Source organism: Bos indicus, chromosome 15 (genome assembly GCF_029378745.1).
Source record: "Bos indicus isolate NIAB-ARS_2022 breed Sahiwal x Tharparkar chromosome 15, NIAB-ARS_B.indTharparkar_mat_pri_1.0, whole genome shotgun sequence".
NCBI classification, from domain to species: Eukaryota; Metazoa; Chordata; class Mammalia; order Artiodactyla; family Bovidae; genus Bos; species Bos indicus.
The window spans coordinates 40,336,856-40,358,201 of record NC_091774.1 but is presented as its reverse complement, the minus strand read 5'-3'; the positions used below and the strand labels follow the sequence as shown (position 1 = coordinate 40,358,201).

At 43.6% G+C, this 21,346-nt stretch overlaps 1 protein-coding gene across 13 annotated transcripts in view; it reads left to right on the top strand.

Moving 5' to 3' along the window:
• TEAD1 (TEA domain transcription factor 1) overlaps positions 1–21,346 on the top strand; it is a 274,193-nt gene that overhangs the window by 51,273 nt on the left and 201,574 nt on the right. For 4 of the 13 annotated variants that reach the window (XM_070803659.1, XM_070803660.1, XM_070803657.1 and 1 more), the window contains one exon: positions 7,727–7,831. The exons of 7 other annotated variants lie outside the window; for them this stretch is intronic. Coding sequence is in view for 1 of the 6 variants with exons in the window: in XM_019974697.2 (XP_019830256.1) it covers positions 19,746–19,760 (15 nt within the window). In the remaining 5 variants the exon portion in view is untranslated. Of the gene's footprint in view, positions 1–7,726; positions 7,832–19,492; positions 19,761–21,346 lie in introns of those variants that run through there. 2 more of the 13 variants (XM_019974705.2, XM_019974697.2) reach the window with 2 other exon arrangements.

Sequence of the window (21,346 nt, the reverse complement as noted above, 5' to 3'; positions counted from 1 at the left end):
CTTGGCTCAATGATACCTCATTGTTTACTTGGTATTTCTTCAATTATGCTAAGGTTTGAATCTGGTTGAATTTATTATTACAATGCTTTTTTCTTGGCTGTGTTGGTTCTTCTGTGTACATCGCAGGCTTCTCTAGTTGTGTGTGGGCTTAGTTGCCCTGTGGCACATTGGATCTTAGTTCCCCAACCAGGGATTGAACCCATACCCGCTGTGTTGGAAGGCGGATTCTTAACCACTGAATCACAGGAAAATCCCTATCATTATCTTCTTTAGGTTTGCTTCTGCTTCTGCTAAGTCGCTTCAGTTGTATCCGGCTCTGTGCGACCCCAGAGCTGGCAGCCCACCAGGCTCCCCTGTCCCTGGGATTCTCCAGGCAAGAACACTGGGGTGGGTTGCCATTTCCTTCTCCAATGGATGAAAGTGAAAAGTGAAAGTGAAGTCGCTCAGTTGTGTCCAACTGTTAGCAACCCCGTGGACTGCAGCCCACCAGGCTCCTCCATCCATGGGATTTGCCAGGCAAGAGTACCGGAGTTGGGTGCCAGTGCCTTCTCCATCTTTAGGTTTAGTTTCTTTTTTTGTTGTTGTTATGGGCAGGACCTAGCCTTGTGAGGTCAGATTTTCTGCTTGGAATTTTTTAGATTCTTAGATTTTACAGTTCAAAAAAGAAACCAAATTCCCAGTACCTAAACCCAGAGGCCATCTGTATAATAAACACTTCGGACATATTTTGCAGTTGGATTCACTGTTTGGGATCTTAATGTCCTTGCAGGTCACTGGTTAATCGGGTGATCCTTGCAAAGGAGAGGGGCCCTTCCTCTTCTCCTTAGAGTCCACTTTGTTCTTTCCTTTTAGCATTCAGCACCCCACTTCCTGTCCCCCACCTCCCCTGTAAGCACTGTTTTTGTCCCTTTGGAGATAAAACATGAAAGGATCATCTTTTTAGTCCTGCTTCTTCAACTTTAAAATGCAGGTTGCCTAAATTATGTAGTACGGAACCAGGATAAAGAAAATCACAGCGTTGTAGCAAATTGCTTTTAACTGCACTGCAAAAGCAGTCGTCTAAGAATCGCAGGAAGGTGTATTTGAGGGTGTAATCTTAGCTTGCGGTGAAGGGGAGTCTGACTTGTTTTTCAAGTCGGTCTTGAATAACTTTGTTCTTTCTGGAATGCTCACCATCCTTAGCGTGACAGAGTTTGCTTGATGGCAGACTCTTTCACTGTGATGTACATACCAGGGCCGCAGAACTGGTTTGTTTATTTGCCTGGGGTAAGTGATTGAAACTCCTCCCTTTTGCAGCAGCGCCCAGCGCGAGATGGGTGACTCTGGTCCCCCAGGTGCCCTTACAGTGGCCCCTGGGATCACACCATCCCCTCTCCAAGGACCATGAAAGGGATAAAGGACGTGTACTCCTCTCAGCAGGAGACACAGGTTTCTCAACGTGTGGACCTTGGGTAGTGCCGCCCCAAATGGGCCACTGCCTGGAGTTGGCCGAATAGCCGGACGTCTGTACGTAAGAGAATGGTCATGGCTCTATTGCAGTTTAATTTGTTAATGAAACAAGACGGAGTGCATTTTCCCCTCCCGCACACCTCCCGGGCTGTTTGAGATGAGGCACAATTAATTTATTTGTACTGTCTGTGGAGGCGTATGCCAGCTAATGTAGTGCAAGAGCTTTTATCTTTCTGTTTGTAATGAAGAGGGGCAGGCTGCTGGCACATCGACAAGGATTACTGATGACTCATTCTCAGACTGCAAAGTGCTTTCTTCTGAAATAATAAAACGCATGTACACACATACACGTACATGCAAACCTAGTTCCTGTTTGAAATGGGCAGAGTTAGTATGGGAAATTTCAGACCTCCTGAAAACATTGCAGGAGAGAGAAAGGACAGATGAAGCTCTTTCTCCAGCTCCTTGGCTTGGCCTGCCAGAGTGCAGCAGGAGATAGACACTTCGGAGATAGACACTCCCTACCTAGCTCGGATGCCTGGCTCCTTTGTGCTGTCCTCTGCGCTCCAGTAGGCAGCCTCCCCTATGGCCACCTCCCAGTGGGGCCTGGCAGACAGATGCCTGTTTACCTGGGGGGCCTGCCCTCTGGACTGCTTGCTACCTCAGATCTCTGGGCAGCACGTCTGGGGCTTGGTTTTGTGCAGCCATGAATTCCGGGCCTGTTCGATGTTTGCCCAGGAGTGGAGTGCACTGGGTTTCTTCTAGCTTTTCTCTGAGTTCCCCAGGCCTGGGCCTGGCCACTGGCAGTATTATTTGTGGACTGCTCTGTCATCTCACTTTGACATACTTCGGAAGAAGTAGTTTCTGTAATAGTTTACATTCACTTGGTCCTTTACAGTGTATAAGGCATTCCGGCCATTACAGCAACTCTGTGATCTGGTTATTTTGTTGCCCCTCTTTTATGGATAAGGAAATTGATGACCAAGTGGCTAGCAATGGCACTGAAAACCAGGACTTTGGAGTCTGAAACCTGACCTTGTGATCTTTTGATGATGTTCATTCATTAAAGGCAAAAATTAACCATTTTCTATTTAAGAAATTAAAAGATACTTGCCCCTTGGAAGGAAAGCTGTAACAAACCTAGACAGCATATTAAAAAGCAGAGACATCACTTTGCCAACAAAGATATATATAGTCAAAGCTATGGTTTTTCCAGTGGTCAGGTAGGGGTGTGAGAGCTGGACCATAAAGAAGGATAAGTGCCAAAGAATGGATGCTTTCAAACTGTGATGCTGGAGCAGACTCTTGAGAGTCCCTTAGACAGCAAGGATATCAAACCAGTCAATCCTAAAGGGAATCAACCCTGAATATTCATTGGAAGGACTGTTGTTGAAGCTAAAGCTTCAATACTTTGGCCACTGATGGAAAGAGGTGACTCATTGGAAAAGACCTTGGTGCTGGGAGAGACTGAGGGCAGGAGGCGAAAGGGGAAGCAGAGAATGAAATAGTTAGGTAGCATTACCAACTCAATGGACATGAATTTGCACAAGCTCCGGGAGATAGTGGAGGACAGAAAAACCTGATATGCTGCAGTCCATGAGGTTGCAAAGAGTTGGACATGACTTAGCAACTGAAAAAGAACAGTGTAAGAAACATAAATGATAGGCTAGGGAAGCTATTCAAGAATTACATGAGAGGGACTTCCCCATCAGTCCAGTGGTTAAGACTCTTCGCTTCCATGGCAGGGGGCCTCGGTTCTATCCTTGGTTGGGGAACTAAGATCCTAAATGCTTCTAGTTGCAGCCAAAAAAAGAAAGATGTACATGAGAGAACATAGACATTTCTGTAGTTCTCTGGAATAGCAGGAAGTTTATAGGATACTTTTTAAAGACCTGAAAATAATCTGGTTTGCCCCCTTTTGTACTGGTCCAGAGAAATAACCTTTCAAGTGCAGTCTGAGTGTTCTTTCCTGTGTCAGATGGCTGGTCAAGCTGGTTGTGCAATGTGGGCTCAGGGTAAGTGCCCCATTTGGTATTTGTGACCCAGGCGTGAGCAACGCAAGTTGCTCCATGGCCTTGTCGACTTTCACAGCTGAAAGGAACCATGGAGATTTTACAGAGGAGGAAACTATGGCCTAGAGAGAGAGATTTTGTGTTAGGAGGGATTTCATTCATTTATCCAACCATCCATCCATGCATCTGGCAAATATTTATTGAGGCAGTACTATGTTGGGAGATAAGGCTTGGGCGATGAATGAAACAGTCTTGTTTCAAGGAAGTCCAATAGTGGGTAATACAGGCAGGCACTCACAGTATGGGGTTAAGGTTTGGAGGTGTGAAGTTTTGGGGGCTCTGTTGGGGGCATAGCTACAGAGGCTTCCTTAAAGGAGTGGTGGCTACAATGAGACTTGAAGGTTGGAGCTGCAAGTCACTGAAACATGGAGAACCTATGTCAGCTGAAATCTGGGGCGTCCCCAAATTCATATCCAGCAGAAACTGGTGCCACTGAAAAGGCTTTATGTATGTCCTCTAGGTACTTAGAAACAGCAAGAGTTAGGCCCCCTGAGACTCAAGCATGTGTAAGACGTGCTCGCAGTAGGTCCACCCCGTGCAGTCCATAGCCACCAGCCACAGTGCTATTCAGCACCTAGAACTGAGTTGCTCCATCAGTGTTCAGTGGCCGCTGGACTTTGAAGACTTGGTACTAAAAAAGAAGGTGAAATACCTCATTGGCAGTTTTTTTTTTTATATTGATTAGAGGTTGAAATAATATTTGGGTGTGCTGGGTTAATAGAAGTTACTGAAATTAATTTCACATTTCTTTTTTCCTTTTGTAATGAGGCTAGTAGGAAATGTGTGATGGCATGTGTGGCTTACCTTGTGTTTCTGTTGGGCAGCGGTGCTGGGTGGAGAGGCGCCCGGGAGAGGAAGTGGGTCGGTGATGAGAACACAGGATTTAGAAGAGATGGAAGCTGGGTCCAGAGGTACAGCCTGTGGCAAGCCTGCACGCCCCTGCCCTTCTGTGCAATGTGACACTAACAGCCTTACAGCTGGGCCTGAGAATAAAGTCAGAATGCCTCTGAGAAGTGCACCGTGCTATGAGCTGTGATCCTCCTGATGATAAGACAGGTTAGTGGGAAGACAGGATATCCCGTACAGTATATACTGATGTTTTAAAAGGCAGATGAGAAATTTGGCCAGTCAGAGAGTAAGAGGCTGGAGTGTGGGAAATGCGTGCAGTACACAGTGAATTACAGACTGGGGGTGGATCTGTGTGACATGCTGTGGATAAGAAAATTCCATTTCTGTTGCACTTGGCTTGCTCTGCTCCAGGAATTCCCTCATCTCTCACACTGGAGTTTGCATCCAGGCTTTTTATAGTCCTCGTTTCTTGTTTTATTTAGTCTCCAAAGGTCAATAAGACCTAATAACCGTTTCTTTATTTCTTTTTCATCTTTGGGTATTTAGTATTCTAATCCTAAAACTCAGCACTCATTAAATGCTTGATGAATGAATTGTCATCATTCTGTAAGTTTTTTTTACTGAAGACCTAATATCTATCTTCTGGGCTCCAGAGATACTGCACTGAATAGAAGGCCAGCCGCCACCCCAATGTGCTCACTGTGGGGAAGGAAACAGTTACTAGTCTAAGGTAGAGAGGACCTACAGGAGAAGTGGAAGGCTTTCCTAATTGCTAAATCTTGTAACCGGAAGGATAATTTGGTTAAAGATAGCAAAGGAGACAGCTTTGAGACAGTTGCAGCTGACCGGAGTATGCTTTCTTATAATTCCCTTTTGCACAATAAAATCCAAGAACTGAGTTTGCCTGGGATCCTACCAGCCCCTGAGGGTTTCCAGCACTGTGGCAGTATTCCATATTAGTATCATGTTTGTATGTTAATTACATTTTCTGTTGTCAGTTTACAGACCCCAAAGATGTTGCAGAATTCTTAGAGCAAACTGATAGCCCTCCCCATTGGGACTGACCTGGGCTAATTGGAAGCCTCTTGCAAGACTGGTGGGGGCAGAGACAATCTTTTAAGAGCCAAGTAGGGGCTATTTGGGGGCATGAAGTAGCTGTGACCTGGCATCGAGGTGGCAGGCGGGCAGACTGTCATTTCAGCGGGAGATAGCATCTGATACTCATCCCTTCAGGCTAGTCTTATAATAGCGGCAGATAAATAAGCTGCCTCCAGTATGTTCCCAGAATATCTCTGTCTGCAAAATGTCTTTGAGGGGATATTTGACTTGTGAGCATGTGGTTGATAAAATAAATACATTTTTAAAATGTAAACCTCTCTGTGAGAGGTTTAGTCTCTTCTGTCCCTCGGGAAAAATCAGGCCCTTCTTGAACCTCTTTTCTTTCCTCAGTGTAGAATTCCTGCCATGCTTTGTAAGAAGAAGTATTTTTGGAATGTAACACCTGCAGAAATATAAAGGGGCTGTGCCCAAACCATTGAGCTGTGGCTGTTGTGTGGGTGGGTTCTCCGAGGTTTGTGAAGAGTTATCAGCCCTGACACCTGCAAAGCATGTGAAGCGCTGGGCCAGGGTTGGAGGAGCTGGAATTCAGAGGCACTTAAATTGTTTTTAGCTGGATTTTGTGGTCAGGGAGCGGGATGGGGCCATTCTCTGTGGTATTAGAGGATCCTTACCATTCAATTACACCTGCGCGAACAGACTTGGTGCCTAGGAACATGCTTGGAGTCGTATAGGAACATAATATATGGTTGTTGAGTGAGCGAATGGCTGAATAAACGAGTGAGAGGCTGAGTCAGTCCTTTTGCTGGGCTTTGGAGAGAGAGCTTGTTGGATGAGCATACTCCTGGCCCTTGCTTCTTGAAGGTAGTCTCTACATTGGCGGCAGCAGTCTCACTTTGTTAGCATAGGAATCATCTGGGGATCTTGTGAAAATGCAGGTTCTGATTTCGTGGAGCTGGGACTTGGCTAGGCAATCAGCACTGCAACATGTTTCCATATTGATGTCAGTAGTGCTGGCCCTTAGGCTGTACTTTAAGTAGGGGTTCTGGGGTGTTGGAGCTGGAGTGCACGTCCAGTCGTGTCTAATTCTTTGTGACCCCATGGACTGTAGCCTGCCAGGCTCTTCTGTCCATGGGATTTTCCAGGGAAGAATACTGGAGCAGGTTGCCATTTCCTCCTCCAGGGGATCTTCTAGACCCAGGCATCAAACCCGTGTCCTCCTGTATTGGCAGGTGGATTCTTTGCCGCTGAGCCACCTGAGAAGCCCTAGGGGTTCTATTAAGGTTCAGTCGAATCACCAATAGTCATTTGTGAATTACCAGCAGCACTAGGGGTTGAGGATAAAGATGGAAACCTTGGTCCTTGTTTCAAGAAAATGTCTTCATGGTGAAAAATCGAGACTCAGCCTTAGAAGTTTGAGAAAAAGCAATCATTGTTATACTCTGTGGTGTCAGAAGTCAGAAGAACGTTAAAAGGAGTGGAGGACCTCTTCGTGGAGGTGATGCTTAAACACCAAGGTAGAATCATATGATCTCGGAATTAAAGCTTTCTGCTTCCAGTGGAATAGGATCCCTGTAACTGCCCATCCAGCTCCTGCATAAGCTCTCATGACAGGAATGTATTGTCTTTTGCTTGTATAGCACTTTATTGGTTATAAAAGCAGTGTCACAGGTTTTATCTTGAAATGTCAGCTTTACCTTGTGAGGTTGTATACATTTTACTGCCATTTTACCGTTGTGGAGACTGAGACTCCTGAAGATTGTGACTCGTCCACGGCTGTGTTCTTTCCAGTGCTACTGCTGGGATCTGAACCTTTGATTCCCAGTTGGATGTTCTTTGAGCTGTACTCCGTTGGCTCTGAAATGGTGAGAGAACAGAGAACTGGATCCTAAAAGCTTGAATGAGAATGTGAACTTACGTAGAGAGTGAAATAGAGGTATTATGGATTCTGCAGCATAGTTGACTTGAGCAGTGTTAAAGGATTTGGAGTGTATAGATTTAGGAGAAGCTGACCCTGTACACCGTGGAGGCTTTCCCTGCAGTACATCCCCAGATAGTCTCAAAGCATTCTAGAGGCACAGCCTTTTTGATGGAGAACTCACCGTAGCAGTGGAACTGTTTATTTCTCTCACAGACCATTGTCTTATAGCGAGTCAAATAAGGTCTCCTAGAAACTTCACCCATTTATCCCAGTCCCCGCTTTCCTGCTTACGTTACAAACCTAATTCCTCTTCTTATATGTTAGAGCTTTTAGATAGCCCGTTTTCTTTTGAAACATTTATGAGAGTTTTTCTTTCCAGATTTACAGTGTATGTCCACTGTGAAACACTGAGAATATATGGAGAAGCAACATATAGAGAAGTAAAAAAGAGAATTGGAAACTGTCAATAACTCGCCGCTCATAGGTAATCAGTGTTGTGAGCTTCATACCACATTGTCTTCCATTCCATTTTCAGTGCGGTGTTTGCTGTATGTGTATGTTGCTGTTTTTACAGAATGAATCTGTGTGTATAGTAGTGTGTAATTTTCTTTTCCTTATAGACAGAATTTTCTTACTTTCCTATCAGTAACTATTTATGATATTGCAGTTGGTAACATTTTATGATGAGATAGGTAATGTATTCAGTTTCATCAGATATTTTGCCTGTTCCCTCTCATATTTTAAATCCCTGCTTTTGGGTTAATGTCAGTGCCTCTATAAGTTGCTGCTGCTGCTGCTAAGTCGCTTCAGTCGTGTCCGACTCTGTGCAACCCCACGGACGGCAGCCCACCAGGCTCCCCCGTCCCTGGGATTCTCCAGGCAAGAACACTGGAGTGGGTTGCCATTTCCTTCTCCAGTGCAGGAAAATGAGAAGTGAAAGTGAAGTCGCTCAGTCGTGTCCGACTCTGTGCAACCCCACGGACGGCAGCCCACCAGGCTCCCCCGTCCCTGGGATTCTCCAGGCAAGAACACTGCAGTGGCTTGCCATTTCCTTCTCCAACCTCTATAAGTTAGGTCAGCTATATCTCTGTTGTCTATTTCTGGGAGCGGAATGGTAAAGTCCAAGACTAGTTAGAAGATGACTCTTGTAGCCATGTACCTTGTTTTTACTCCAGCTTCACGATCCTCATTCCTGTTAGGACATGGTGTCACCCTCCTGTCAACTCTCTGAAATGTGCACACTTCTGACTGTTCATCCCTGTATGATTGCTGGGACCCAGATTTGAGATCTCACTTTTCTTACTGTGAATGCAGCATTCTGCTCAGGGCAGCCTGATATTGCATTTGCTTTTACAGGAGCCTCATCACACTGAGTCATTGAGCTTTTGGGCAACCCAATCCCTTAAGACTTTCTCATGTGATCTTCTCTACCCTATACTTGTGAGTGGGTTTTTTTTGGACCTAAGTGCATGACTTGACATTTATCCTTATTAAATTTCTACCTTGTTAAAGTCAGCTGGTCATCATTTCCTTTGAGATGGTATCAGGAGCAGACTCTCTCATCCTTCAGAGTGACTGTCCCTTCCAACTCCCAGTCACTGGCAAATTCTAGTGTCAAATGATTCAGCAGATCCTAGCAGTCATTTATGTCTCCGTCTTCCTCACTGAGTTGTGAGTTGTTTGGGGCCAAGACCATATCATATTATTTTTCTTAAAAAACCTAATTCCTACTTCAGTTTTTATTTTATGTGACCTAGCAGTTACCCAAAAAATGTTGACATATGGATATTTGTTTTGCTTTCTCTCCAGGGATGAAGGCTTGGTGGTAGTGTCATAGTGGTGACAAATATTAGAGAAGTCAAGCCTGGGTTTCTGGGTAAGGAGCCTACAGTGGGGTTGAAGAGAATAAAACCTGAGTATCAGATATAGTAAAGATAAGCGTAGAGACCTCTGAGGTTGCTCAAGCATTGCTCGTTTGGGCTGAAGTTAATTGTTGAGAAGGATCTTCCTGTCTTCCAGGAAGGCAGGCGGTGAAGGGATTCCTCTGGGCGCAGTAGGTGAATGTCTGAGGCTGTGAAAACCTGAGCTGAGAGAACAGCAATGGTAGGGGACAGGGACCATGTTGTTTGCTGAGAGAGCTGATGATGGGAAACACCACGCAGCTTCTGAGAACTGAGCTGAATCATGGTCACAGAGAGGGTTCTTATTTGACTGTATTGGAAGGTGGCGAACAAAAGTTGGCTTCTCTTTTCCTTTTATAGTCATTAAGCTTAAGGTTCACCAAGGTAAGACCTGTTTCCTGTTGATTCCCTTTAGATTAGAGTTGGAGGGACACCAGAGCCCAGGAGCTCAGATTCGGCGCCCTGGGCCAGTCACGATGGTGTGAAAGTGGCCTGGGGCTCCTCCATTTACCCACTGTGGTCTCTGCCTTTGGGCCCTGATCAGCCCTTCTGATCCTCAGACTCCTCACCTCTGAAAGGAGAGTAATACTGCCTCCTTGCTTTTGTGAAACATACATGAGATGGTGCCGTGAGAAGTGAGGTCTGAGCGTTGGACTTGGGGCATAGCTGCTGCTAAGTAAAGGCCTGCTGAGGTAGATGGCAGTGAACTTGGCAGCATTTCTTAACCTCATGAGGATGGAGGGACAGCAGTGTGAAGGTTCCAGATCCCTCCATGTGGCAGTGGGCTTTTGCAGGCATGAAGGCAGTGCTGGGGCCCCTGCTCCGCAGCCCCCACACCGCCCCTGGCCCCCAACAGTTTCGGCTCTCTTAGTTGGGACAAGGGCCCTGTTTATTGAAAGGCAAGATTTCCTCCAGGAAGAGGGAAAGGGTTTTTTTTTTTTTTTTTCTTTTTAATTGGAAGCTAATTACTTTTACAATACTGTAGTGGTTTTGCCATACATTGACATGACTCAGCCATGGGTGTACATGTGTTCCCCATCCTGAACCCCCCTCTCTCCTCCCTCCCCATGCCATCCCTCTGGATCGGGAGAGGGTCTTTAGGGGCTGGGTCTAGTCCCTGGAGTTTGTTTACCTCCAGCCCTGGTCTTCTTGGGAATTTCATGGCTTCTTCAGTGCATGGGACCTTAGTTTTTGGTGCAAGGTGAGGTTGTAGGATTCTGGGGTAGACAGTCAATTTACCTTTCCTGCTGCCTCCCGTACATGCTGGCATCTGTCACACTCCCCTCAACTATGAGGAGGCTGGTTTATATTTGTATGTAGATGCACACCTACTTGAATAATGCATGTATATGTGTGCATATGTATATAGATGTAAATAAGTGAGCAGTCATCACTAGATATACAAAAATACACAAGCAGCCGTTTATTTAAAAAAAGAAAATGAAAGATCTAAAATTATGTTTGAGCTTGGTTTAGTCTTTTGTGTTGATTAAATGTTAATGTGCTGCAATTATTTTAATTTAGTAAAGGAAGTTCAAACAGGGAGATGGGAAGAAAATAACTCGAGCTAATTGGCGAGAGTCCGAGGCCATCCAGAAAAGCAGTTTAACCAGCAGAAGTTGAAATGTTTTAGGTATCTGGTTCAGGAGTTTTTCATTGGTTTTTGTGTTTTCCCTTTTCTAGTTTAGAACTACTGATGGCTTCCCCTCCAAAGGATGGCCATCTTTTCTTCATAGTTAGCCAGGGTTCTCTTTCCGTCTCCCTTCCTCCCACTTCCTTTTTTGGTTCATTCACTCTGAGTCTTCTGAGTCAACTTTGGGGAAAGGAGGTTTAGCAAGAAGGGTTAGAAAAGGGAGAGAAAGAAGTAGGAAAAAAAAAAAATCTCCTCCTGCAGTGGTTCTCTGCCATTCCTGGTCCCTGCCACAGACCAGGGGCTGCCTTTGGGCAGAGATGGGGTTAACATGTTTGCCAATCCAGGCATTTCCCTGTATGTTAGCTCATCACTGCCCTGGGAGGGAGCACATGAGGACACTGGGGCGTGACCACATTACACACGTTGCCCTGGTACAGCAGCGAAGTGGTGGAGTGTGCATTCCAGCCCAGCCCTCCACATCAAGTCAGGCTCCCGACCCAGCTCCAGATCCTCAAGGAGATCTTTGCCTGCCCTCCCTGACTCCTAAACCTGCTTTGTGTTTTTCAAGCACCTACTCTGTGCTGTGTACTGTTTTGGATTCTCAGGTTTCAGCTGATGTGTCTGTCTCTCACTGGGCTGTGAGATCTTTGAGGGCGGAGTGCGTGTTTATTACTCATCTTTATCTCTCCAGCGCAAAGCCGGCCCAGAGTTGGCCACATGCCTGTTTAAGGCTAATTGAACAAATGCTTGTATGTGTTTTATGACACCGAAATAAATTATGAGCAGTCCAGGTACCTAACACTTCTGTGTCCCAGCCCCACATAAAGCAGGAGTGAGGAGGGAAGTAGGAAATGTTTCTCTGTAGGCCATGCTTTATCTGCACATCTACAGAAGGGAATAAGGCAGCCCCTTAAGCGCTGTATCAGTATGTGTGAACTGTGAACACAGTCTCCTTTAAAATGTTAATATGATTATGATATTTGTTTACTCTGGCAAATTGCCTCTCAGATTTCTTTGAATCTATATGTAATATCCTGAAATTCCGAATGTATCCTTTTTCTTCCTCTCATGTACTATTTCTGTTCAAAACTGGAATGTGTGAACATATTTACTGCCTGTTAAGACCAAAGAGATTTTTTTTATTTTCTAGACTTCGTGTGTGTTGTGTGTGAGTGGATGTGCACATGCCACTGCCCTCTCTGGAACAAACTTTTCAGGAAACACAGGATTGCATAATAGCAATATATATTAAAATAGAAATAATTCAATTTAAAGAAGGCACATGGAATTGGGAGTATTATTTGTATTTAGGATTTTAGATACTTTGTTGAATTCAACTAGTGGTAAAGTGGAATCGATGCGGTCATCTCTCTTCTTTAGAAGATAACAATTGATCAGTGATTATTCTTTAAACCCAAAAAATCTCAGTGTCTGAATAATCACTGTATTTTGAGTTTCAGATGAAGGTATAATCCTCAAGCTTATTGAATGGGGCTTGAACATATTAAGTAAATAGGGAATTTTTATCAATTTTGATGGACATACGGAATGTGATGGACTCCAGCTGGAACCTGGGTTTTTGATTCCTGTCAATTCATGTCAATTCATAGGTAAAGCAGGGGTGGAAAGGGAAGCAAGAAGTATTTCTTGGAGATAGACAGCCAAATGAAGCTTTTACTTCTCTTTTAAATGAGTTGTTATACATGAGAATGTATTTTCTTTTTAAAACTTACCCATAATTTTCTTAAAAGATATTAAAAGCCTTTAGAAACGGTTGGACAGAATTATAAACACTATTTTTTTTTTATTTTGTCACAGTCTGCTTCTTTCAGAAGCAGCAGTCTGTCAGGATGTGCATATATGTGTGTATGTGTATGCATGTTTGTATATATATATACACACATATACACACACACGTGTATATGAATGAATGATGTGGTCAGTAATATTTAGGAGACTTTAACAAGATTCAAGTGTTGGACAGTCCACCCATGTTTGGGCCAGAAGTTAATAGAATCTACTTTTGACAGCTACTTTAAAGTCCTCTTTTGGCTCCCTTGTTTGTAGATGAGGAAAATTCTTTTGCTAAAGGTTATGTTATTGTCCTGTCTTATCTTTCCCAGCAGAAATTAAGTCCTCAGAGTTAGTGTTGACACATCTCTGTCCCCATAATTAATGTGTTTTAATCGACTAAATTGACTAAAGAGTTTGACTAAAGAGGCAAGATTAAGCAAAAAAAATTAAAAAAAGGGAGAGAGACAAAGTAATCATGATCTCAGTTTAAAAATGCCCTTTGAGTGTCAGTCCTCTCTGTTTCAGATCCTCAAATGTCCTTTACTTATGATTTTTTGTGAATGAGTAAGAACAAAACCTAACATTCATGTAAGGACTTTGCTTACTGATTGAGGGTTTCCAGAAACACACAGGCAGGTGTATCTCTTACCTTGACAGTCTTTACTTTCATTTCAGCGTGACCTGGTTGGAGCTGTGAGTAGCTCAAATGTGTACATGTGCCCTAAAGTCAGCTTCATGCTGGAATTCACTTACACTCTTCATTTGGGTCCTATATGCTTTGCATAGTGGAGTTCCAAAGTGGATTAGCCTTGCTCTTCATAGTCTGCCCAGTAATTAGGAGGGTGGCGGGGGAGTGTAAAGAAAACACACTTGCTCGGTAGCAAATCCAAAAGTTTGTTCTCCTCTGGGAGGCATGCACCAGACTTGGAGGTATGTGCAGCAGAACAGTTTTAGGGGTGGTGAAGTAATTTATATGGCAGAAACACTTACAGAGGAAATTCAGTACAGGTACCAGCTGCCTTGATGAAGGGAAAATGGTCTAGGCAAAGAACAGCAATTACCTCCCCTGCCTTTTGGACTGACCCCTCAGTATTGATAAAGATTTATCAGCCTTTAAAGAATGTTTTCTAATTTTAGCCCGAAAGATAGGTGCCTGACGAATTGATCTAACTGCTGTTTAAACTTTTGTTCCTGCAAAGAAGAAAATATTCCCTTGACTTCAAGAGAATTTGAAGAGGCGATGTGTTTAAGCTCCTGTGCCGCGCCTGGCACCTGGGTCTCAGTCTGGGTATTAGAAGATGGGCACGGAGCTGTACCTCTGGAGGGGAGGGGTATAGATTCTGGAAATAAGCTGTTCACATACACACACACACACACACACGTCCCCCCTTTTCTAATGGAGGAGTAGGAACCTGTCTGGCCATCTGCAGTTGGATTCCCTGCCCCATCCCACTCCTCCTGCTTCCCCCTCCCCCACCTTTTTTTCAGTTTCAAGTTAGAATATCTTTGAGTACTGTTGTCCATTGGTATGTGAAGGAGCTGGTTCAGTGAGCCCCCATACAAACTAGAATGTGTGGATGTAGATTTGTCCTTTTGTGACCTAATTTCACTTAGCATAATGTCCTCAAGTTTTATCCTTGTTGTGGATTTCTTTCCTGTTTGGGGATGCATATTCTTCAAGGCCCTATTTTATTTTAACCCCAAGCATGTGTGAAATAGTCACCCACCAACACATGAATTCATTCTCTACTGCCTTTAATGAGTAGTCACTCATGCAGTTTTCTGGCTACCCATTCATCCTTCTTCACTTTTTCCCCTCCCTCTTTGATTACATGTTACCTGCCAGACATTGGGCTAGTGACCCATAAGACAAAGACTACCTCTGTTTGCTTCCCATCCCAAACTTTTAGTCTGTGAGGAAGGTGGACTCGGGCAATTACTAAGCAGTATCAGTGAAACTGTAGTTGTGTGTTTGAAGTTCCATGAGACATGAGAGGCAACGTAGCAGATGACTTGAGAGCCAGGCAAGGCTTTGCTGAAGAGGTAGCACTTGAGTTGGCCTCCAAAGTATATGTGGCAACTGTATAGGTGGCTAAGGGGAGGAAAGATGTTTCCGAAAAGGGGCCCAGCAGAGCAGCAGCTGGGAGACTTGTCTATACCTCACGCAATATCAGTTTAGACTCTGCAGTCAGACTGTTCAGATCCTGGCTTTTGTCTCTTAGTTTCCTTGTCTCTAAATGGGAATAATGATAGTACTTTTCTTATAGTCTTGTTATGAGGGTTAAATGAACCATGTGGGAAATCTACTTTCTCTTTCTGTCTCTTGGTTTCCTTGTTTCTAAATGGGAATGATGAGAGTACTTTTCTTACAGTGTTGTTATGAGGGTTAAATGCATTGACATATAAACTGCTTAGAATCCGGTCAGGTACAGAATACATGCTGTCTGTAAGTGTTAGCCATTATTGCTGCTGAAATGTTTAGAGGAGCTTTAAGTCCTTAGGTCTGCCTAAAGTCGGCTGTAATCTGTGCACTGTTTCTGCATTTGGAGGTTGTGAAGGCTAGATGTGGAGTTTGAGATTGGTTGGGTGGATCCTAGTGGTAAAACAGGGTTCAAGTGTTCACAGATGCCCAACCTCCAAGCTTTCTTGTATTTAGGTACTTGAATATCTCTTGTATCTGAGTCTACTTAAATTTTCTTAAAGAAAGTCAGGATAATTTATTAAAAATTACAAAACAATGAAACATAAAAAGTGTAAAATAAAAACCTATCAGTTCAGTTCAGTCGCTCAGTCGTTTCCGACTCTTTGTGACCCCCTGAATCGCAGCACGCCAGGCTTCCCTGTCCATCACCAACTCCCGGAGTTCACTCAGACTCACGTCCATCGGGTCAGTGATGCCATCCAGCCATCTCATCCTCTGTCGTCCCCTTCTCCTCCTGCCCCCAATCCCTCCCAGCATCAGAGTCTTTTCCAATGAGTCAGCTCTTCGCATGAGGTGGCCAAAGTACTGGAGTTTCAGCTTTAGCATCATTCCTTCCAAAGAAATCCCAGGACTGATCTCCTTTAGAATGGACTGGTTGGATCTCCTTGCAGTCCAAGGGACTCTCAAGAGTCTTCTCCAACACCACAGTTCAAAAGCATCAATTCTTCAGCACTCAGCTTTCTTCACAGTTCGACTCTCACATCCATACATGACTACTGGAAACCTGTAAAGTGTAAAATAACAACCCTCCTAACAGTAACAGTTTTCTTTTTCACTTCTGTAGACATAGCATAGAGTTGTAATTATATATGTATACACACATATACATATATACACACAACTTTGTAGATAATACATATACACACAGTTTTGTATTTTGCTTTTAAAAAATTTGTATTTTTGTATTTTGCTTTGAGAAACTTTCCTTTGTTTGTCTATTCTTTTTGATTTTTCTTGTAAATGAACACACAGTTTTCCTTTGCATTTGTGCTGTGGTTTTCTTAATCATTCTGCCATTCATAGTAGTACAGACAATTCTATAATGTAGGTCTTTGTGCTTCTAATTTTTTTTTTCTCCCATGGGGTTTTCTCTTAATAAATTTCTAGTGTTAGGATTATTAGGTCAAAGAATTTCAGCCTTTTGAGACTCTTAGTAACTATAGCCATTTGGATCTTCACGTCCCCAGTACCTCTAGGATAGTTCCTGGGTCATATTCACTACAGATGTTATTGCTCTTTTAAGGTTTGCTGATTAGGAAGTTTAAAATAACACTTTAAATTTGCTTGAATTTGCCATCCTTTCTCCCTCCTGGTGAAGAGGCATGTTTTGTCATATGCTTATTCTCCTGTGTGACTTGTTCACTCATTTCCTTTTCTGGTTATGTTCTTGATATTTTCCAGTACAAATTTGAGTCGTTAATTTACCATAAATACTAGCTTTGTGTTGGAAAAAAAATTCAGGTATAAGGGTCCGAACTGTTTCCCTGTCCTGCAGTAGCGAGGGTCTCATCTGTGCCACTGCATTTCTGAAGAGGGAGAAAGAGGCATCATTGCTTGCTAGGCCAGCTCTACTGGGGTCCCAGTGGCCAAGAGTCTGGACACTCTCCAGTGACCTTGCTTTGTAGCTGCTTTTTATTGTGAAAATAGAGCGTCTATCCATTACCTTGACTCTAAAAGTGTGCCAACTTCATTTATTGGCTCTTTCCTACTCCTCATGCCCAGTGCCTGCTAGCCAGCATACAGTAGGCAATTTGTTTTCATCTGTCATAGATCAGGGGTTGGAATGGACCTTCTCTGACATTCTTCCTACTCTAGTCCCCTCCACAGTATCCCTGTTAAGAGATTGCTCAGCTGCTCCTTGATTACCTCCAGTGATGAGAGGTTCACTCTATCACAAAGACAGACCTTGAACTCAAGGTGAGATAGGTCTGGGTCTGGATTTTCTGTTTTATCTGTGGATAAAAGCCTGTTTCTAAACCTTATTTGCTTCATTATCTGAATGATGTATATGGTAGTATACATCTAATATTAGAGGTAATATATCTCTACCTAATAGTGTTGTAATGAGTATTAGAAGAAATAATAAAAGTAGAGTCTTAAACCCTGTTCCTCACACACAGTAGTGAGGAATAAATGTTAGCTCTGAATATTATTTCCATCTACTACTGCAAGGTGTTTCCTTACATTTTAGCTATTATGTTTGATTTTAAGAATCAAAAATATTTTTATACCCATCAATTAGAATTTTACTGATTTTGGAAAGAAACCTTAGCCCCCGTAGTGACTTGGAGTTTGGAGTATATTCTTCCACCATGGAGGTGAGGATGGACATTGTCTTTGAGCTGATTGCAGCTTGAGCCACCTTTCCAGTGGCTATACTGGACAGTGCTGTAATGTATCCAGGCTGACACCTTCTTGGTTTTGAAAGCCTGATTTTACAGACCCCTTGTTTGTCCTTCTTCCCTTTCCTGGCTGGTGTTCCTGCCCTGGCAGCCCCAGTAAAGGATGGACAAAAACATTTGAAGGAAATGAAACTCTGTTCCACAGATAACAGAACTAGTTATCTGTTCTCTCCCACAGAAAACAGTTAGCTCTGTAAAGAGAGGGCTAAGGTAGAGGTCATGCTTCCAAGTGCATAGTGATAATGCCCTGCCCCACATGCTGCTTTTATTGGTATTATAGAGTAATCCAGTACCAGGGTGGTCTGGGCATAAGTTAGGCTGTCCTGACTCCTTTTATCTCTAGACTTCAGCATTTCTGTATTTTTGCTTTAGCTTGCTGAGACTATAATTGAGGATCTGAGAGCTCCTCCAAGTCTCCTGTGATTTAAGCAGATAACTTTTACCCTTGGGGGAACCAGTGTCATTGGTGTTTCTACTAGGTCCATGACCCTCAGGATTGTGATGTTTGTCTTTGTCTGAACCAACTCACTGTGCTTTGTAGAGAATAATTTAGTGGGAACTGCCCACCTCGCCACCCCCACCCCCGCCCGCCCAACATCTTGGTAAGTTCTTTCTATTAATTGTCCATTTCAGTTTTAAAGATAGAATATTAGAGAATGAATTTAAGAAACAGCACTGATGTGATGGTAATGAAGATTTTAAACAGTGGTATTTGAGGAACTGGTTGGAGGGGAGGATTAACAAAATTTAAAAAGCATATCCTGAGTTACAAGTGGTATGTGAAGAAGGGTGATGTTTAAAATATTTAACAGACAGTGTGGACATCAACACAGTGGAACCCACTGGAGGCCCCCAGGTGTGCCAGGCACTTACCCTGTACTTGCTGAGTAGTGAGGCGGTGAGGGGCCCTGGGAGAGGGGCGGGAGCTAAGGGGCCAGGCACTCGTCAGGCTTGGGTCCCCGTCTCTTTCCAGCCTGTGTGGAAGTGTTTCAGTGTCTTAAACAGGTGCTGGCAGGGGCGGCGTCTGAATCACCTTTGACAGATGTTAGGAAGTGTTGGCTCTGTGCCTTGGCTGTCTTCCTTTGTCTCAGTGCTGAGGGCCCTTGGTGGTATTGGCCTGGTGATCTCTTGGTAGGTGCCTGGAATGTTTCACATTAGAATTTAGGGGTGTCTGTCTGGAAAGTGCTGAGACACATTGCTTTAATCAGAGAACACTACAGCGTGATAGGCACTGTCCCTGTCTTTACGAGGCTCCCAATCTGTACCAGTGGCTTCAAGTTTCTCCTGCCCCTGGATTCTAGGAATCTGTCGGAAGTCACTACAAGGATATCTGCCATACAGTGAAAAGTTGGGCAAAATCTAAATGTCGAGCCGTGTGAAAATAGTCAAATAATAGTATATCCACGACATGAAATTATTATGCCTCTTAAATTCATGAATACAGAGGATATTTCAGGACTCAGAAAAATGCTGAATGTGAAACCTTAGGTGGACAATAAAAGAACCTCACACAATAGGTAATAGTAATAATAATGTTACAGTACATGAAAATACATTAAAATGCATTGTTAGCCCTGACTATTATTTGGTGGAGGGCAGTGGGTAGAGTTAACGTGTGCTTCTGTTTCCATTCTTGTAGTCACCTGTGGGCATTAACTTTATAATTAGAGGCATCCTATAAATACTGTATTTCTAAAATCCAGTTTAGAGTTTTAAAATGTTATTTGTATGATCAGCGACCAAATATTTTGAATTTAATCAGGGAGAAATACTTTTGAAGGCTGTGTTTATCGTCTGTAAAGGAAGCTGCTGACTCGGTGGAATAAAAAGTAAAAGCCTAGGTCAGCCTGCCGATGCTGGGGCCCCAGCTTCCAGACTGCAAGGGCTCCGAGAGGCCCTAATGTACTTGTTGAAAGGCCCTCCTTGGCCTCGTATTAATGTCCCTCACTGAGCCGTGCTCTCCTCTGCCGGCTAACCTTGTCAGAAGGTTACCCGTGGCTCTCCAGGGCTCGTCTAATTTTAAATCCAGTGTGCCGGCCAGCGTGGTGGCGTGGCATTGGGCTGCGGGGACACTAACACTCCCTGGAAGATACGGCTGGGGAAAGATGAGCCGAGTCCCTGGGTTTTTCTCATCCTCCTGTAAGTGACCAGGCCTGCTGAACAAGCAAAAGAGAGCTGGGATAATAATGAGAGCTTTTATGGTAAAAATCAGGATTATTAAAGATCTTTTAGCAGTGGCAGTGCTGCTGGATAATTGCACGGTGTGGTGTGTCCTGCATGAGTTGTGTGAATTCTGACCGCGTGAGCCTGATGGGGTCCTCTCTTCTGATGGGGAACTCGACTCTGACTGTTTTTAAAGCAGAATGAAGCTGCCTCTCATTTCACTGTTGATTTGATGCTCCTCTGCATTTATAGAGCTCAAACTCTGCTGATAGTAGGCTCCTTTTCTGAAGTTTTTTTTTACTGGTTGGATTGGGAAAGAGCTATTATTTCTTCAAAGCTAAAAAATAAAAGATACCAGAATCTTCTTACCTGCATGTCTATCAGCTGCTGTTGGCTACCACTAGGATTATCATTTTAAAGATCCCCACGTCCCCCTTTTAAGTATTTGCAATAGAGTCCTGTTTAGAACACTGCTGAACCATTTAATACTTGTAACCCTGATGTTTTAACACGAAGCAAACATTGGTAACTGCAAAATAATATGATGTTGGGGAACTTTTCTCCATCATAATTAACTTTGAAAAAGAGAACAGAGAATCCTTTTTTTCTCCCCCATTTGGATTTTTTTAATTTTTTAAAATCTTCCTTCTCTTTCAACACCTTCAGGCTGGTAAGGTGCCTATTAGAGTTAGCTGCCAGGGCATTCACAGCGACTCTCACGTGTACGAGATTACGATGGGAAACTTCACCCACCTGGTCCACTGCCTGGTCTCTGGTTTACCTGCCCAATGGAAGAAGGGCCTCCTTTCCTTGTAGCTGGGTCTCTATCCACCCTCTTATAAAACAGTTGCGAGGAGCCAATTAAACAGGCATAGTGTGTGGAGTAAACCAAGATGAAAGCACAATGGATGGAGATTCAATAACCTGCTAACTCCCTGCGGTGATTGAAGTCAACTTTGAAGTACCCAGGCTGGGTCAGACCACATCAAGCCAGCAGTGTTCCTACACAAGGGTAGCGTGAGAGTTATCTGTAATTTTATTTTAAGGAAAAAAAAAGTGCATACATGTTTTTCATTGGCCTTTTATTTTTTGAAGGTCTGTCCCTCCTTCTCTAGGCCTAATTAGCTCTGTCACGTTTGGCTGTAGTTTTGAGAAAATTAGAGCTGAGTAATATTGGGAATTGTTGAATGGGAATACTTGTTGAAATCTTTATTGACCCAACTCTGACTTTTCTAAATAGTATTAAATAAGCAAATAAAAAAACCCACCCCCTTCTTACCTTAAAATAATGTTTTTAAAAGCACGTTTAAAGTAGTTAAGTATAATATAAATATAAGCTACTCTGGCTTGGATGCTAAATAAATGAGTTATTGCAGAGGCTGCAGTGGCGATGTTAAAAGAGTGTACTTAAGAATCTAAAGTACGTTTTATGAAACCCAGTTCCTCTTCGACTCAGATGCAAATGTCTGCTTTTCTTCGCCTGGTTTTCTCTTTCTCGCCTCTTCCCTTCTGCACTTGGCCTGCAAGCCTTCCTGGTGTAGGCCTGCTGTTATTTTTGTGGTAACCTGACACTTTGGCCAGCGACTGCATCCCCCAGGCCCCCGGGGGGTGAACTGGCTGTGAG